Here is a 17,816-nt window from a genome sequence, read left to right on the forward strand (position 1 = left end):
TGTTTAATGAACTGGTGATATAGTGGTAAACAAGACCTACGGTGTTCTTCATTGTATTCCCGACACCCTCCCTATAGTAAATACCGACAGCCTTCTTCACTGTATTCTCAACACCCTCCCTATAGTAAATAGGTCTGCGTGTGTTGCATAGGTGCTTGGGGAATAAAAAATAATAAGCAAATAATGAACAGGGTAATTTCAAAAAGCGGAAAGAGCTATTCAACAAAAATACCTGCCTTTTATTACATGAAACTCTCAACTCTATGGTTTGCTCTCTCCTGTCAGTTCTGTTAAATGCCGTCAGTCTGTGTTCCTTATCACCCTGGCCATGATTTCTGTCTTTTCTGCTTGGTCTTGTAAACTCTAACCCAAGGCTCATTCTCTGCCTGGCTATCTGCCTTCTGTGGCTCTTTGCCACTACCTACATTCTCTGTGATGCACAGGGAAGCACCATTCCCTGTGGACCATAAAGTTCTCTTTTTGAAAGAATTCATTCTTGATTGGGCCACAGCACATCTTGTGAAACAGCATTAGACATTTGCCACTGCTCAACAGCTCTGGGGGAAAATGTTGATTGAGAAGCATACAGTGGTTTTTTTGACTAACCATGGTGCAACCTCCTCCCAGGGGAAACTTACGAGTATTTCAGGGACATGTGATGGTCCATTTATGTCCCCAGTATCTGACATGATGGGTGGTGTAGAGCAAGAGCTAACAGATAATGGCTAAATTAATTTTCTTTTTGAATTTTAATATTCAACTTTTTAGGGTACCCAATCTCCATATTTAGGAAAATAAATTACATAAAAAGTAGAGAGTTTTTATTGTGAAACTGCACCTCCATATTCCCTGTGGTGCAGGATGAGGGACCACAGGTGTTTGTCTGGGGAAACCAGGGCCCTCTGTGGTTCCAGAGGGTGAGGGTTAAGAGGAAGCCCTGGATAGTGTTTATGAGTATCTCCTAACTTCTCTCTGGGACTCAAGATCACTGAACTTTTGCCTATTTTGAGATCATCTTTACAATCCAGCCACTAACAGCTGAAGGATAGGCTTGCCCTGGAGCCATTGTAGTGGTTAGATGAAGATAAAAGATAAAAAACTGTGAGGGGAGGTGTCACAGAAGAAACAGCCCATGTGGGCAGATTTTCATTCAATTCTTAGTCTTTATTACAGCAATTCTCCAGTGCTGCAACCTTAGAAAACGATTCCTACAACACAGTGTAGGTACCCATCAGCAGCAGATTGGATAAAGAAAATGTGGTACATACACACCATGGAATACTATGCAGCCATAAGAAAGAACAAAATCATGTCCTTTACAGCAACATGAATGCAGCTGGAAGCCAATAACTTAAATGAATTAATGTACTAACAGAAAAACAAATACTGTGTTCTCACTTATAGGAGGGGAGCTAAACCTTGGGTAAATGGGGCATAAACATGGGAATAATAGACACCAGGGACTCCAAAAGGAGGGAGGGAGGGAGGAGGGCAAGGGCTGGAAAAACTTCCTACTGCGTACTTTGTTCACAATCTGGTTGATGGAACCATTAGGACCTCAAACCCCAGTATCACACAGTATACCCTTGTAGCAAGCTGATGGTGTAACCCCTGAATCTACAATAAAATTATTTTATTTTTAAAAATCATTATAAAGATTTTTAAAAAGAAGGATTCCTAGACAGGTGCAGCAAAACAATTTTTTTTTAAATGTTGGCAGGCCCCCACCTCCAATCACTTATGCTACAATAGCCCATGTCCCAACATTCCCGACCTACTCTCCAAAAAGAAGTTTTTAGATGGCCCTAAAGTTTTTAGATCTAGTTTTAGATGGCCCTGTGCTGGGTTCTCCCTGGAAGGTTCTGGGGAAAGAGGTGTGACTTGCCCCAACTGGACTTTTCCTGGAGTGGGAGCCCGCACTTCTGATCAGACGTGAGTGCGGCAGGAACTCTGCGGTCTCTCAGCGAAGCCCCAAGTGCGGTCCCACCGAGGTCCCGGTCCTGGGCCCTGCGCGCTCGCGCCTTTGCGCTGGAGCCGTTAGGATGAGCCCTCTCCTTCCAGCGCTTTAACTGATGAAGGTGCTTTGTGTTTGGCGCCCCTGAGAAGGATGCTGTCTTAGGCCTCTTCCCACTGGCCGTGTGGTGGGCAGAGATCCCCCTTGGTCCGTCGCACTTCCACCCCGCTGGGGCTCACTCCGGCCTCGGAGCTAGGAGGGAGACATCCTCGATGGACTCCCTCTACGGAGATCTCTTTTGGTACCTGGACTATAATGAGGATGGGGCCTTGGACATTTCTGAGCTTCAGGAAGGCCTGGAGGATATAGGGGTCATTCAGTCTCTAGAGGAAGCGAAGGTGGGTCTCACTGGCGCTGTTAATCAGAGAGACGTTGGGGCTGGGAGCCCTGGAGAGGCACTGGGCAGAGAGGGCAAAATTTACATGTTCTCATGCTTGACCTGGGCCCACTGCAGTGTTCAGGTGGTTGACCAACGTTAACTGTTTACTAAGAATAACACAACACAGCTAACACATTTCTCAAGTATTTTTCTCCGTTTTCTCCCTGGCTGTAGTAAAATCTCCAACTTCAGATTGCTGTCAAGATGTTGGCTACATACAGCCTTGTCTTAAGAGTCACCTTGTTCAATGTGCTCACCTGTCAGTCACCCAGAGGGGCGTCTAGGCCAAACATGGCGCCCTCCCCAGTTCAGAGAACTGGGATAATCACTCTACATGTATTTGGGAGTGGGGTGGTGATTGGAAATTTTCTGATGTTATGTTTTGATTTCTGTTCCTGGAAGGGCGGCAGTATAAGTGGCTTGTACTCTTGGGTTTCACTAGTGCTGAGGTTTCCTCATAATATGTCTTAATAATAGACCCTAGTTATCAGTACTGAGCTTAGGCTAACCCTTCTCTTTCCCAGCAGGCTAACCTACAGGCTCCTTCTCAGCAATGCCTCGTAGATACTCCTATTGCAGTATTTCCAAGTCATTTTCCATTTGGAATTCATTGTTGTATATAATAATTACTTTATAAGTATATTTGCTCTTTGGATGTTTGACCCAGTAGACTGGGAGATCCATGGGCATGCGGCCTATTGAATTTATTTTGGATAATTGGTACTTTGTGCCCAAAAAGCTGTCAGTTGACATGTTAAAATTTAGTAAAACTCTTTCTATTAGCCACATGAACTTTGGGAATATTGAAGCTCCATTTAGTCATGGGTCAGCTCTAGTTTGAGCACATTCTATATTCCAAGCCCTGTACCCTGGTATCCTCATCTGTTGTATCAGAGGCCTGGACTGTGTACTTTCTGTGGACCAATTCAGTCCAAAATGTTATTTCTGCAAAGCTTATCTGGATTTTTAATTTCTAGAAAAAAAAGTGTTCCTCCTTTTAAAGTTAAGTGTTCTTGTTCGGGTGCAGTGGCTCATGCCTGTAATCCCACCACTTTGGGAGGCCAAGGCAGGTGGATCACTTGGGGCCAGGAGTTCAAGACCTGGTTGGCCAATATGGTAAAACCCGATCTCTACTAAAAATATAAAAATTAGCCAGGTGTGGTGGTGGGTGTGTGTAGTCCCAGGAGGCTGAGGCAGGAGAATCACTTGAGCCTGGGAGGCAGAGGTTGCAGCAAGCTGAGATTGCGTCACTGCATTCCAGCCTGGGCGACAGAGTGACTCCATCTCAAAAAAAAAAAAAAGAAAAGAAAAAAGTTAAGTGTTCTTCATATTTGTTTAAAGACACTCATATTTAGATTTGCAAGTGTGACTTGTGTTCGTTTATTTGATACAAACTAGCCTTTCATAAGAAATTATGGGTTAGGCCATCAAGTCGAATCTTTTGAAACACATTTCTTCCTTATTGAAACAAAAGGTTTGCAGATCTGTCTTGCATTTTTGGCAAGGAGGCTTTGTGTACCTAGTGGTGACTGACGAGGGTTCACATGTCAAAACCCAAGGGAGGGGTATCCCCAGAGAATTCTGCACCAACCACACAGAACATTCTGTTTCAGAAGAGCACCGTTGTGACTTCTCCTCAGGTGGCAGTCACATCACTAGGAAGTTTTGATATGAAGTCTCTTCCCACACATCTCTACCTCCCCTAGTAGGAAAATTTGTTTATATAGACAAAACTCAACTGATAAAAAAAAAAAAAGAAAGAAATGGTACTTACATTGTCGTATTAAGATACAAAAGCAATAACTTTTTGTTGTGAAAATGGTCTGTTTTTTGAACAATATATTGTTTTGTTTTTTCCTGTGAAAGTTGAGAAACTAAGTATATGAAGAGATAATGGTCAGACCATAAATAAAAATAGAACTTTGACTCAAAATTTACAGCAGTCTGCCCAGAAAACCAGCCCTTTATCTAAAATAAACAGACCAGGAAACCAGCCTATTATGTCAGACTTATAGGAAGTCAGGTTACTATCTCTAGAGACAATACACAAAGCTATGCAATAACTGCTGTAACAGCCCCAAATGGTCAGAATTTGATTAATGACTGACAGCCCCTCTAATTTTTTTCTTCACTTCCAACTTAGGACAAACCAGAGAAAGTTAAATATGCACCACCTACTAATCAAATAGGATGCCCTGTTTCTACTGAGCCCACTTACAGCTTCCCTGGGCCAGCAGCCCCCAGTCAGGAAATGCCTGAAGCCTTCCCTTTTTCCCACTGTAAAGTTTTCCCACTCCTCTTCCTGCCTTTGAGTCTCTCTCAATACGCAAGTGAGAGTGTGTGACTGCCTTGCTATAGCAAGCTTGGGCCAGGTAGATTTTGCTTTTCTCATTTGATTGGTCTTTTATTTCTACAAGGAACATACAGGAAAATTTAAAGGGGAATCCATTCCTAGTCTTTCATGTTATAGTAGTCCCCTTTTATCTGCAGGGGAGCATATTTTCCAAGATCCCCACTGAATACCTGAAACTGGGGGGTAATATTGAATCCTGTATATACCATATATATATATACACACACACATATGTATATTTTAGTGTTTTTTTTTTTTACTTTATCTTTAATTAGCTTTAGCTCTTTTTTTTTTTTTTTTTGAGATGGAGTCTCACTCTGTTGCCCAGGCTGGAGTGCAGGGGTGCAATCTCGGCTCACTGCAACCTCTGTCTACTGGGTTCAAGCAGTTCTTGTGCCTCAACCTCCAGAGTATCTGGGACTGCAGGCATATGCCACCATGCCTGGCTAATTTTTTTAAATTTTAGTAGAAATGGGATTTCACCAAGTTGGGCAGACTAGTCTCGAACTTCTGACCTCAAGTGATCCGCCCACCTTGGCCTCCGAAAGTGCTGGTGGGCCACCGCGCCTGGCCATAGACTATATATTTTTGATCTGATAACTGGTATGGCTACTAAGTGACTAACAGGCAAGTAGCATCTATAGTGTGGATATGCTGGATGAAAGGACATTCACCTTCTGGGCTGGATGGCACAGAATGTTGAGAGAGTTCATCATGCTACTCAGAATGGTGTGCAATTTAAAACTTATGAGTTGTTTGTTTCTGGAGTTTTCCATTTAATAGTTTGATTAAATGATTGATTAATAGACCATGATTGACCGCAGGTAACTGAAACTGTAGAAAGTGAAACTGTGGATAAGGGATGACTATTGTATTGATAAGTCAGACTCATTAGGCAATCATAACTCTTGATTTACCACAAGAAATGCTGGATGGGTTAAAAAAAAAAAAACTATTCTTTTTTGCTTCATTTTTAAATAATTTCCTGAGATTGAGATAAGCCTCAGTGATTGGTCACTGATTTCCAGTCTTTCTTTTTTTCTAATTATGAAAGATTAATTACTAAAGATTTTAAACCAGAAATTTTTCTCTAAATGTAGCTTTAGTTGCAGCTCACAAGTTTCAGATCTGTCTCTCTAAGTCTGGAGGTTGGAGATCTGGAGTACTATGACCATTAAACTATCCAGTCACAATGTGGCATTATTTTTATTTATTTATTTATTTTTTTGAGATGGAGTTTCACTCTTGTTGCCCAGGCTGGAGTGTAATGTTGTGTGATCTCGGCTCACTGCAACCTCCACCTCCCAGGTTCAAGCAATTCTTCTGCCTCAGCCTCCCAAGTAGCTGGGATTATAGGTATGCACCACCACGCCCAGCTAATTTTGTATTTTAGTAGAGATGGGGGGTTCTCCATGTTGGTCAGGCTGGTCCTGAATTCCCGACCTCAGGTGATCCACCTGCCTCAGCCTCCCAAAGTGCTGGGATTACAGGCGTCGGCCACCGAGCCCGGCCCAACTTGGCATTATTTACCTGGAAGAGTATGACCATCAGAACAGTAGAATTTGTAATCTTTGAGTGGGTGATTGTGAGTGTCATAATAGGTAGATAGGTTATATTTTGGGTGGTGGTAGGAGAGGGCTTACAGTTTGCTATGACAGCTTTTTATACGGATCATCCTTAGTAAAAGATTATTTAATTTTTGAAATCAAAGGGAAAAACACCATTTTAGGCTTTCTTCTTTCTTTCTTTTTTAGAGACAGGGTCTTTCTCTGTCACCAGGTTAGAATGCAGTGGTGCAGTATAGCTCATTGTAACCTCAAATTCCTGGGCTCAAGTGATCCTCCTATCTCAGCCTCCATGTAACTAGTATTTATAGGCATGTGCCAAAACATCTGGCTAATTTTAAAATTTTTTTATGGAGATGAGGTCTCACTGTGTTGTCCAGTCTGGTCTTGAATCCTGACCTCAAGTGATCCTCCCCCATCAGCCTCCCAAAGTGCTGCAATATTTTAAATCCTGTGGTAGGTCAAGTGTTTGTCTTCTATCTTGGGGTTTATAAAGTACATGTCAAGAAATTTAGGGTGTGGTTATATTAGCTTTAAAAATGTCATGTTTTATAAAAATCAGTGCATCATTTTTCTGATTGAAAATTTAACACAAGACCCAGAATCTTTTTGTAGCAGTACAACTACTTTTATTATAGATCTTTGCCATAATGAATGATGATACATCTGGCCAAAAATAGGTACTATAGTCTTTTAGGAAAACAGCCAATCTGCTTGAAATATGTGTAGAAATAATTTAGTGCATCAGCCATATTGGCAACAACTTCTTTCTAATGTTTTTTGTTCTTTTTATAGAAAATTTTTACTACTGGAGATGTCAACAAAGATGGGAAGCTGGATTTTGAAGAATTTATGAAGTACCTTAAAGACCATGAAAAGAAAATGAAGTTGGCATTTAAGAGTTTAGACAAAAATAATGATGGTGTGTCTTTCTTTTATATTTATCATCAGCTATGAAGAAGCATTTCTCGTGCTTCCAAGAGTCTAAAAGCATGCTTATTTAATCTCTGTGGTTTTAGATGATAATTATTATTTGTGTTAATACTTATTTTTCTTAGTAATATGATTTTTATGTAGAGTTTATATTATTTAGTGAAGAAAACTTATAGATAGCTTCTCTTTTTCATTACTTTGAAATATAATGAATTACATTGCTGAATTATAAACTGTGGGCAGGGCCTGTTGTAAATATTAACTATGGAACATTATGCTGATTTGACTTAAACCTGTAGGTTAAAAATAATAATTGTATTTTCTTGTCCTCTAGGTAAGTGAGATTTGTTTTTATTTGTATACAAGAATGACAATTGTATAGTCTAAAATTTAAAAAACTTTCAGATTATCTTGCATTTGTTAGTATTTTTGGAAGAATTAATTTAGAGAAGATACTCTGATCCTGGAAATTAGGGGAAAGTAGCATATAAACATATAAGTATGTACCTTCTAGTTAAGAGTATGACTTATCTATTTTGATTAATAGGTTGGAGTTTCTCTTAATCTGTTTTCTGTTGCTATAACAGAATACCATAGACTGGGTAATTTATGAAGAAATGAAATTTATTTCTTATAGTTCTGGAAGCTGGGAAGTTCAAAGTTGAAGAGCTGAATCTGGTGAGGGCCTCTTACTGTGTCATAACATGCTAGCAGGCATCACAGAGCAAATGCGCTACCTCAGATCTCTCTTCCTCTTATAAAGCCACTAGTCCCATCATGGGGACCCTACTCTGAAGACCTTATCTAATTCTAATTAGAAATAGAGTCTTGAAGCCCTCATCACCAGAGGCAACCTTTAACAGGAAGAGAGAATTTATAAAAATTGTAATGCAGTACCAGACCCCGCCCTACTTGTGAATAGTCAGGGTCATTTCATTTACAGACTTGTTATTAAAGAAACAAGTTAAACAAATACATTGACAGGAGATGTGGTTCATGTCTGAGATAAGCAAACTTTTTTGTCCAGAAGTCCAGATAATAAATATTTTAGCTTTGTGGGTCATGTGGTCTCAGTTGTAGCTACTTATCTCTGCTGTTGTACCTAAAAAGCAGCCATGGACAATATGTAAATGAATGGGGATGGCTGATTTCCAATAAAACTTTATTTCCAAAGATAGTTAATACACCTTATTTGGCTTGAGGGTTATAGTTTGCCATCCCTGATTTACACTGAATATTAAAGTTTAATTCAAAGCAAGTTCCTTCAAACAAACAAACTGAAGTCTTTAAATGGTTTTGAAGATTATTCACATCTGTGACTCTCAGCCAGGAAGAGCTGAGTTTGGGTTGGAAGTAGTACTGTTGAAACATTTGTTGCCCATCAGCCTTACAATATATGCCACCAAGTCTAGCCTTAGTCCAGTCTTCTAGCAAAATTCAGCTTTCTTTCTTCTCTGCAAACTTTCATTCCAACATGGACCATCTGCAGTTCGGATTGTCTTGCGGGTCAGATTGTCTGTGTGCTGTTATGGCAGGCAGTAGCTGAGAGATGGAGCTACCTTAAGATCAATTGCCAGATAATCAGAGGTCAGTCATCCCAGTATATAAGTTGTATACATATCAATTGTTCATTTTATAAAATTCTGAATGAACTAAAGATGAAATTTTGATGGTATATTTGTAGGAAATCCACACAATGTTTCCATAATTTACCATGTTTGTATATTTTAAAACATTGTGGCATTATAGGTTCATATTTTTATTTTTCAGACTTCTTTAATACAAAACATATACAGTTGATCTTCATTATTTGGGGATTCTGTATTTGTGAATTTGCCTACTCAATAAAATTTATCCCAAAAGTAACCCCAAAATATATACTCACAGTACTTTCCCAGGCATTCCTGGACACGCACAGAGCAGTGAAAAACTTGAGTTGCTTAGCATGTACATTCCTAACTAGTAGAATAAGACAACACTCTGCCTTCTTGTTTCAGCTCTCATACTATTAATTAGCAAGTATCCCTTTCAAAGTCTATTTTGTGCCAGTTTTTGCATTTTCGTATTTTTATTGGTAATTTCCTTTTTAAAATGTTCACCAAATGTAGTGCTGAAATGCTATCTAGTGTTCCTAAATGCAAGAAAGCCATGGCATGCCTTATGGAGAAAATATATGCATTAGATAAGCTTTGCCCCAAATTCAATGTTAGTGAATCAACAACACACATTAAATGAGGTGCCTTCAAAGAGAAACAGATATAAAACAAGGTTATGTATTAATCAGTTATGAAAGTGTTGTGATCAGAGGCTCACAGGAACCTAACCCTGTTTTTCCTGTAGGAACAATGGTTCGGTATTTGCTAATTCAGTGTTTGCAATGAATATAGAACTTTATGGAACATGATTACTGTGAATAATGAGAATTGAGCATATCTCTTTAAGAGTGCAGTTCTAAAGGAGAATATTCAGAAGGGTATTTGCATAATTTCTTTGCTAACAGATGCTGCCTCTCACTGTCCTTACATGGTCCAGATTCTCATGCTGCTCCTTCCCTCTTCCCAGGAGGATTCTCTCACAATCCTGTCATCTCTCCAGGGTCCTTTCTCCAAGAAAGTCTATCCTTTCACCACTAACAGTAATTTTTGTCTTCCTCTTTTTCTGGAGAAGTCAGCTGCTTATGCTGCTTCAGCATCAGACCCTCTCTTTGTTTTGTTTCATTCTTTTTCATGTACAGTAGTCTTAGGATTCTCATGAGCCTGTGAATTGCTGGAAGGAAATATAGCACTGCTTACATTTATTGCTTCTATTTTATTTTCTATATTCTCTTCCTGTCTTCTGATTGTTCTCCTTCTGTCTACAAACATGCTCTAATTTCCCTAGTATTAAAAATTTTCTATTATTGTTCTTTTTTCCTTGCTCCCCTTATTTTTACTGCCAGATTTTTATTTTTATTTATTTATTTTTGAGACGGAGTCTCACTTTGTCACCAAGGCTGGAGTGCAATGGCACAATCTCAGCTCACTGCAACCTCTGCCTCCCGGCTTCAAGCAATTTTCCTCTCTTAGCCTCCCGAGTAGGTGGGATTATAGGTGCCTGCCACCATGCCTGGCTAATTTTTGTATTTTTAGTAGAGATGGGGTTTCACCATGTTGGCCACACTAGTCTCAAACTGCTGACCTTAGGTGATCCACCCACCTCAGCCTCCCAAAGTGCTGGGATTACAGGTGTGGGCCACCATGCCTGGCCTTTTACTGCCAGATTTTTAAAAGAATAGTCTGTGCTTTAGCTCTATTTCCTCATTTACTACTTCTCTTTAACTCAGCCATATATGATGTTTTGCATAGTAAATGTCTAGTAATTTATTAAAAATGTAGAAATAGATACTTTTTAAATGACTAGATCCTACTTTAATTGAATTTGTCTTAGAGTTAGAATATCTTGATTTGGATCTTAGTTCTTCTACTTCTTAATTACATTACTTGGTAAGGCCACTTGAGAAGTTGGTCTCTTTGGGGGAATATTATTTATCTATAAGGCTGTTATAATTACTGAATTTTTAAAAAATGTGTGTTTATTTGTTTAATGTATTTGTTACATTTTTAGTATTGATGTTGGGATAGGCATTTAAGCAAATCTATAACTCACCTACATGCATAATTTTGCCTTAATCAGTTTAAAGCTTTCTCTTAAATGAGAGATTTGAAATTCATGATTTCTGTGGCTCTTGTCAGTTCTGAGTTTTATTTTTGCCCTTTTTATTTTTTTAAAGGAAAAATTGAGGCTTCAGAAATTGTCCAGTCTCTCCAGACACTGGGTCTGACTATTTCTGAACAACAAGCAGAGTTGATTCTTCAAAGGTAAGCTCTTCATGTTGGTCAACAATTGACTTTCACTTTAATATCCTGCATTAGAACTCTGTGTTTGTAAGTGTGGCTTTAAAACACCTCCCTAGTCTTCATTATGTATGTCCAAGATCTCTTTGTCTTTTTTCCTCCGATTTATGTAACTTTTTTTTTTTTTTGAGATGGAGTCTTACTCTGTTGCCCAGCTGGAGTGCAATGGTGTGATCTCAGCTCACTGCAACCTCCACCTCCCACGTTCAAGTAATTTTCCTGCCTCATGCTCCCGAGTGGTTGGGACTACAGGCACGTGCCACCACGCCTGGCTATTTTTTTTTATTTTTAGTAGAGACGGTTTCACCATATTGGCCAGGCTCATCTTGAACTCCTGACATCAGGTGATCCACCTGCCTTGGACTCCCAAAGTGCTGGCATTACAGGAGTGAGCCACTGCGCCCAGCCGGCAGCTTTACTGAGTTGTAATTCACATACCATAAATTCACTTTTCTAAAGTATACAATTAAGTGATTTAAAACATTTATTCATTTTTAAATTGACAATTATATGTGTTTATCATGTACAACATGATGTTTTGAAGTATATATACATTGTGGAGTGACTAAGTCTAGCTAATTAACATGATACATCTCATATTTAATGATTTCTGTGGTGAGAACACTTTACATCCATTCTCTTAGTATTTTTCAAGAATATATTATTATTAATTATAGTCTTCATGTTGTACAGTGGAGCTCTTGAGCTTATTCCTCGTGTCAAGCTGAAATTGTGGGTCCTTTAACACAAACCATACCCCACTCCCAAAGTATTCTGCTCTCTGCTTCTATGAGATTAACTTTTTCTGATTCCACATGAGTGAGATCATGCAGTATTTGTCTTTACCTGGCTTATTTCATTCATGTTGTTACAAATAACAGGATTTCCTTCTTTTTTATGGCTGAACAGTTTTCTCTTGTGTATGTGTAGCACATTTTCTCTGTTCATGCATTGGTGGACACTTAGGTTGATTCCATATCTTGGCTATTATGAATAGTGCTATAATGAACATGGGAATGCACATGGCTCTTTGATATATTGATTTCATTTTATATATGTATATATATGTATACACACACACATACATACAGTGGTGGGATTGTAGGATCATATGGTAGTTCTGTATTTAACTTTTAAAGGAACTCCATACTGCTTTTCATAATGGCTGTATTAATTTACCTCCTCACCAACAGGGTGCAAAAATTCCCTTTTCTCTACATACTTGCCAACACTTGTTATCTTTTGTCTCTTTGGTAATCATCATTCTAAGTGTAGTATGAGGTGATATCTCATTGTGGTTTTTATTTGCATTTTTATGGTAATTAGTGATATTGAGCTTTTTTTTTTTCTTGTACATTTTGGACATTTGTATGTCTTTGAAAGATGTCTATTGGGGTTTTTTGGTTGTTTATTTGAGGTTTTTTGTTTTTATGTAGGCATTTACTGCCATAAACTTTGCTCTTAAAACTGCTTTTGCTGTGTTCCATGGGTTTTGGTAGGCTGTGTTTCCATTTTTTTTCATCTCAGGAAATTTTTGAATTTTGCTTTCAGTTTCTTCATTGACCCACTGATCATTCAGGAGCATGTTGTTCAATTTCCATGTATTTGTGAATTTGCTGAAGCACCTCTGTTACTGATTTCTAATTTTTTATTATTGTGGTCAGAAAAGAAACTTGATATGATTTCCTTCTGCTTAAATTTGTTAAGACTTGTTTAGTGGCCTAACATGTGATATCTCCTGGTACGCCCTGGTGCATGTTCCATATGCAGTTGAGAAGAATGTGTATTCTCTTGCCATTAGGTGAAATGTTTTATGTCTGATCTGTCCATTTGTTCTAGAGTATAGTTTAAATCTGATGTTTCTTACTGATTTTCTGTTGAGATGATTTGTCCATTGCTGAAGGTAGTGTGTTGAAGTCCCCTAGTATTGCTGTATTGCAGTCTATCTTTGTTGTTGTTGTTTTTGAGACGGAGTCTCCTCTGTTGCCAGGCTGGAGTGCAGTGTCGGGGTCTCGGCTCACTGCAGCCTCCGCCTCCCAGTTCAAGTGATTCTCCTGCCTCAGCCTCCTGAGTAGCTGGGGCTACAGGCACCTGCCACCACTCCCAGCTAATTTTTGTATTTTTAGTAAAAACAGGGTTTCACCATGTTGGCCAGGATGGTCTTGATCTCTTGACTTAATGATCCACCTGCCTTGGCCTCCCAAAGTGCTGGGATTACAGACATGAGCCACCGCGCCTGGCCAATGTTTGGTATTTATCTTTAGGTGTACTGATATTGGGTTCATATATATTTATAAAAAACAATAGCTACATAATTTATTAAGGGATATGCAATGTAAAATATATAAATTGTGACATTGAAAATTCAAAATGGGAGAACTGGAGTAAAAGTGCCTTCATATAACTTATTGTTATATTCTCTTATTGAATTGACCCTTGTATCATTATATAGGATCTTTGTTTCTCCTTTACACTTTCTGACTTAAAGTTTGTTTAATATGATATAAGTATACTCCTGCTCTCTTTTGGTTTCTGTTTCCATGAAATATCTTTTTCCATTCCTTCACCATCAGTCTGTGTGTGTATTTGCAGATGAAATGAGTCTGTCATGGGCAGCATATAGTTGGATCTAGTTTTATTTATCCACTCAGACACTATGTTTTTTGATTGGATAATTTAATCCATTCATGTTCAAGGTAATTATTGATAAGTAAGGACTTTGTACTGCCATTTTGCTTATTGTTTCATGGTTCTTTTGTAGATCCTTTATTCTTTTCTTCCTCTCTTGCTGTCTTTTTTTTGTGGTGAAGTGATTTTCTCTAGTGGTATGTTTTGATTTCTTGCTTTTTAGTTTTTGTGTGTCTCCTATTGGTTTTTGATTTGTGGTTACCAAAAAACATCTTAAGAGTTATAATAGTTTATTTTAGCTTGACAACTTCATTTTTATTGCAAAAACCCTCCAAAACAAACAAACAAACAAAATCTACACTTTTACTTAATCCCTTAACATTTTGAATTTTTGATGTCACAGTTCACATTTTTTCATATTGTGTATCCCTTAACAAATTATTTTAGCTATTATTACTTTTAATAGTTTTCTCTTTTATCTTTCCTACTACAGATATAAGTGATTTGCATACCATCATTACAGTATTAGAGTATTTTTAATTTACCTGTGTACTTTCTTTTAGCAGTCAGTTTTATACTTTAAGATGTTTTCGTGTTACTCATTAGCATATTTTTCTTTCAGCTTGAGGAACTCCTTTTACATTTCTTATAAAATAAGTGTGGTCATGATTAACTCCCTCAGCTATTGTTTGTCTGGGAAAGTATCTCTCCATTTCTGAAGGACACTTTGCTGGGTACATTACTTTTGGTTGGTATTTTTCTCCTTGAACACTTTGAATATATCATCCCTTTCTCTCCTGACTTGGTAGGTCTCTGCTGACAAGTCTGTTGCCAACCATATTGGGACTCTCTTATATGTTATTTGCTTCTTATCTCTTGCTGTTTTCAGGATCCTCTCGTTTTTAATTTTGATAGTTTGATTGTAATATGTCTTGAGGTAGTCTTGTTTGGACTGAATCTGATTAGAGACCCTTGACTTTTTCTGTATGTAGAGATTTACATCTTTCTTCAGGTTTGGAAAATTTTCTGTTACTGTTTCTTTAATTAAGCTTTTTACCCCCTTTATCTTCCTTTTCTCCTTCTTTAACTCCTGTGACTCAAAACTTTGCTCTTTTGATGCTGTTCCATAAATCTTGTAAGCTTTCTTCATTCATTTTCTTTTTTCTTTTTTTTTTTTTTTGTCCTTGAGACGGAGTCTCGCTCTGTCGCCCAGGCTGGAGTCCAGTGGCCGGATCTCAGCTCACTGCAAGCTCCGCCTCCCGGGTTTAAGCCATTCTCCTGCCTCAGCCTCCCGAGTAGCTGGGACTACAGGCGCCCGCCACCTCGCCCGGCTAGTTTTTTGTATTTTTTAGTAGAGACGGGGTTTCACCGGGTTAGCCAGGATGGTCTCGATCTCCTGACCTCGTGATCCACCCGTCTCGGCCTCCCAAAGTGCTGGGATTACAGGCTTGAGCCACCGTGCCCAGCCTCTTCATTCATTTTCATTCTTTTTTCTCCTCTGTGTATTTTCAAATAACCTGTCTTTGAGTTCATAGTTTCTTTCTTCTTCTAGACTACTTCTGCAGTTGATGCTCCCATATTGCATTTTAATTTTGTTCATTGTATTTTTCAGCCCCATGATTTCTGTTTGGTGTTTTTCTTTTATTATTTCAGTCTCTTTATTACCTTTCTAATTGTGGTCACTGATTATTTTCCTAATTTCATTGCATTGTTTCTTTGTGTTTTCTTGAAGTTTGCTGAGCTTTCTTAAAACAGTTATTTTGAATTCTTTGTAAGTTCATACATCTCTGTTTCTTTAGGGATGGTCACTGGTACTTTATTTTGTTTCATAAGTGATGTCATTTGTTCCTGATTGTTGTCGATGGTTGTGGCCCTGTGTTTATGTCTGTGCATTAGAAGAAGTAGGCGCTTATTTCAGTCTTTGCAGACTGGCTTTGTCTGAGAATGCCCTTCAACAGTTAGCCTGTCTAGAGATTCTTTAATATTTAATTAAATATCTTTAATATTTTGAAGAACTTTCAAACTGTTTCTAAAGTGTCTACACCATTTTATAATCTCAGCAGCAATGAATGAAGGTTTCAGTTTCTCCACAGCCATATCAATACTCATTACTGTCTGTCGTTTGATTTTTTGATTTTTATTTTTTGTGAGACAGGGTCTTGCTCTGTCATCCCATCATCCCATTTGGAGTGCAATGGCACAATCATGGCTCATTGCAGCCTCAACTTCCCTGGCTTAGTTAATCCTCTCACTTCTTGAGTACCTGGGACCACAGGCATGTACCACAATGCCTGGCTACTTTTTATATTTTTTTGTAGAGATGTGGTTTTGCCATGTTGCCTAGTGTATTAGTCCATTCTCATGCTGCTATAAAGAACTGCCTGAGACTGGGTAATTTATAAAGGAAAGAGGTTTAATTGACTCATAATTTTGCTTGACTGGGGAGCCCTCAGGAAACTTACAAGCATTGGTGGAAGGGGAAGCAAACACGTCCTTCTTCACATGATGGCGGGAAGAGCAGTGCCTAGCAAAGAGGGAAAAAAAACCCTTATAAAATAATCAGATCTCGGCTGGGTGCGGTGGCTCAAGCCTGTAATCCCAGCACTTTGGGAGGCCAAGGCGGGCGGATCACAAGGTCAGGAGATCGAGACCACCCTGGCTAACACAGTGAAACCCCGTCTCTACTAAAAATACAAAAAATTAGCTGGGCGTGGTGGCGGGCACCTGTAGTCCCAGCTACTCAGGAGACTGAGGCAGGAGAATGGTGTGAACCCAGGAGGCGGAGGTTGCAGTGAGCCGAGATCGTGCCACTGCACTCCAGCCTGGGCGATAGAGCCAGACTTTGTCTCAAAAAATAAAATAAAATAAAATAATCAGATCTCATGAGAACTTACTCACTATCATGAGAACATCAGAATGAGGGTAACCTCCCCCATGACTCAATTACCTCCCACTGGGTCCCTCCCATGACATATGGGGATTATTGGAACTATAATTCAAGATGAGACTTGGGTGAGGGCACAGCCAAACCATATCATTTTGCCCCGGTCCCTCCAAAATCTCATGTTCTCACATTACAAAACACAGTCATGCCTCCCTACAGTCCCCCAGCTCATTCCAGCATTAACCTAAAAGTCCAAGGCCTCATTGGAGACAAGGCAGGTCCCTTCTGCCTATGAGCCTGTAAAATCAAAAGCAAGGTAGTTATTATACACAATGGGGGTACAGGCATTGATTAAATACACTTGTTCCAAATGGGAAAAATTGGCCAAAATGAAGGGGCTACAGGCCCCAAGTAAGTCCAAAATCTAGTGGGATAGTCAAATCTTAAATCTCCAAAATGATCTCCTTTGACTCCATGTCACACATCCAGCTCATGCTAATGCAAGAAGTGGGCTCCCATGGCCTTCAGCATCTCTACTCCTGTGGCTTTGTAGGGTACAGACCCCCTTCTGGCTCTCTTCACAGGCTGGCATTGAGTGTCTGTGGCTTTTCCAGGTGAATGGTGCAGACTGTCGGTGGATCTACTATTCTGGGTTCTGGAGGATGGTGGCCCTCTTTTCACAGCTCCACTAGGCTGTGCTCCAGTGGGGACTCTGTGTGAAAGCTCCAACCCCACATTTCTCTTCTGCACTGTCCTAGCAGAGGTTCTCCTTGAGGGCTCCACCCCTGCACAAACTTCTGTCTGGACATCCAGGCATTGCCATACATCCTCTGAAATATAGGCAGAGGATCTCAAACCTTAGTTCTTCTGTGTACCTGCAGACTCAACACCTTGTAGAAGCTGCCAAGGCTTGGAGCTTGCAGCTTCTGAAGCCATTACCTGAGCTGTACGTTGGCTTCTTTTAGCCATGGCTGGGATGCAGGGCACCAAGTCCTGAGATTGCACAAATCAGCAAGGCCCTGGGCCTGGCCCATGAAACCATTTTTTCCTCCTGGGCCTCTGGGCCTATGATGGGAGGGCCTTCCCTAAAGACCTCTGAAGTGCCCTGGAGGCATTTTCCCCATTGTCTTAGTGATTAACATTTCACTCTTTGTTACTTATACAGAT

At 39.4% G+C, this 17,816-nt stretch overlaps 1 protein-coding gene across 2 annotated transcripts in view; it reads left to right on the forward strand.

Moving 5' to 3' along the window:
* LOC105489210 (mitochondrial adenyl nucleotide antiporter SLC25A24) overlaps window positions 1-17,816 on the forward strand; it is a 53,084-nt gene that overhangs the window by 5,566 nt on the left and 29,702 nt on the right. Inside the window, exons 1-3 of one of the 2 annotated variants that reach the window (XM_011753904.3) lie at window positions 2,013-2,352; window positions 7,107-7,233; window positions 11,014-11,101. In XM_011753904.3, the coding sequence (XP_011752206.1) occupies window positions 2,227-2,352; window positions 7,107-7,233; window positions 11,014-11,101 (341 nt within the window). In that variant the 5' untranslated portion in view covers window positions 2,013-2,226. Of the gene's footprint in view, window positions 1-2,012; window positions 2,353-7,106; window positions 7,234-11,013; window positions 11,102-17,816 lie in introns of those variants that run through there. The other variant, XM_011753903.3, reaches the window with a different exon arrangement.

The sequence above is a fragment of the Macaca nemestrina genome, chromosome 1, assembly GCF_043159975.1.
Source record: "Macaca nemestrina isolate mMacNem1 chromosome 1, mMacNem.hap1, whole genome shotgun sequence".
In the NCBI taxonomy this organism is placed as follows: Eukaryota; Metazoa; Chordata; class Mammalia; order Primates; family Cercopithecidae; genus Macaca; species Macaca nemestrina.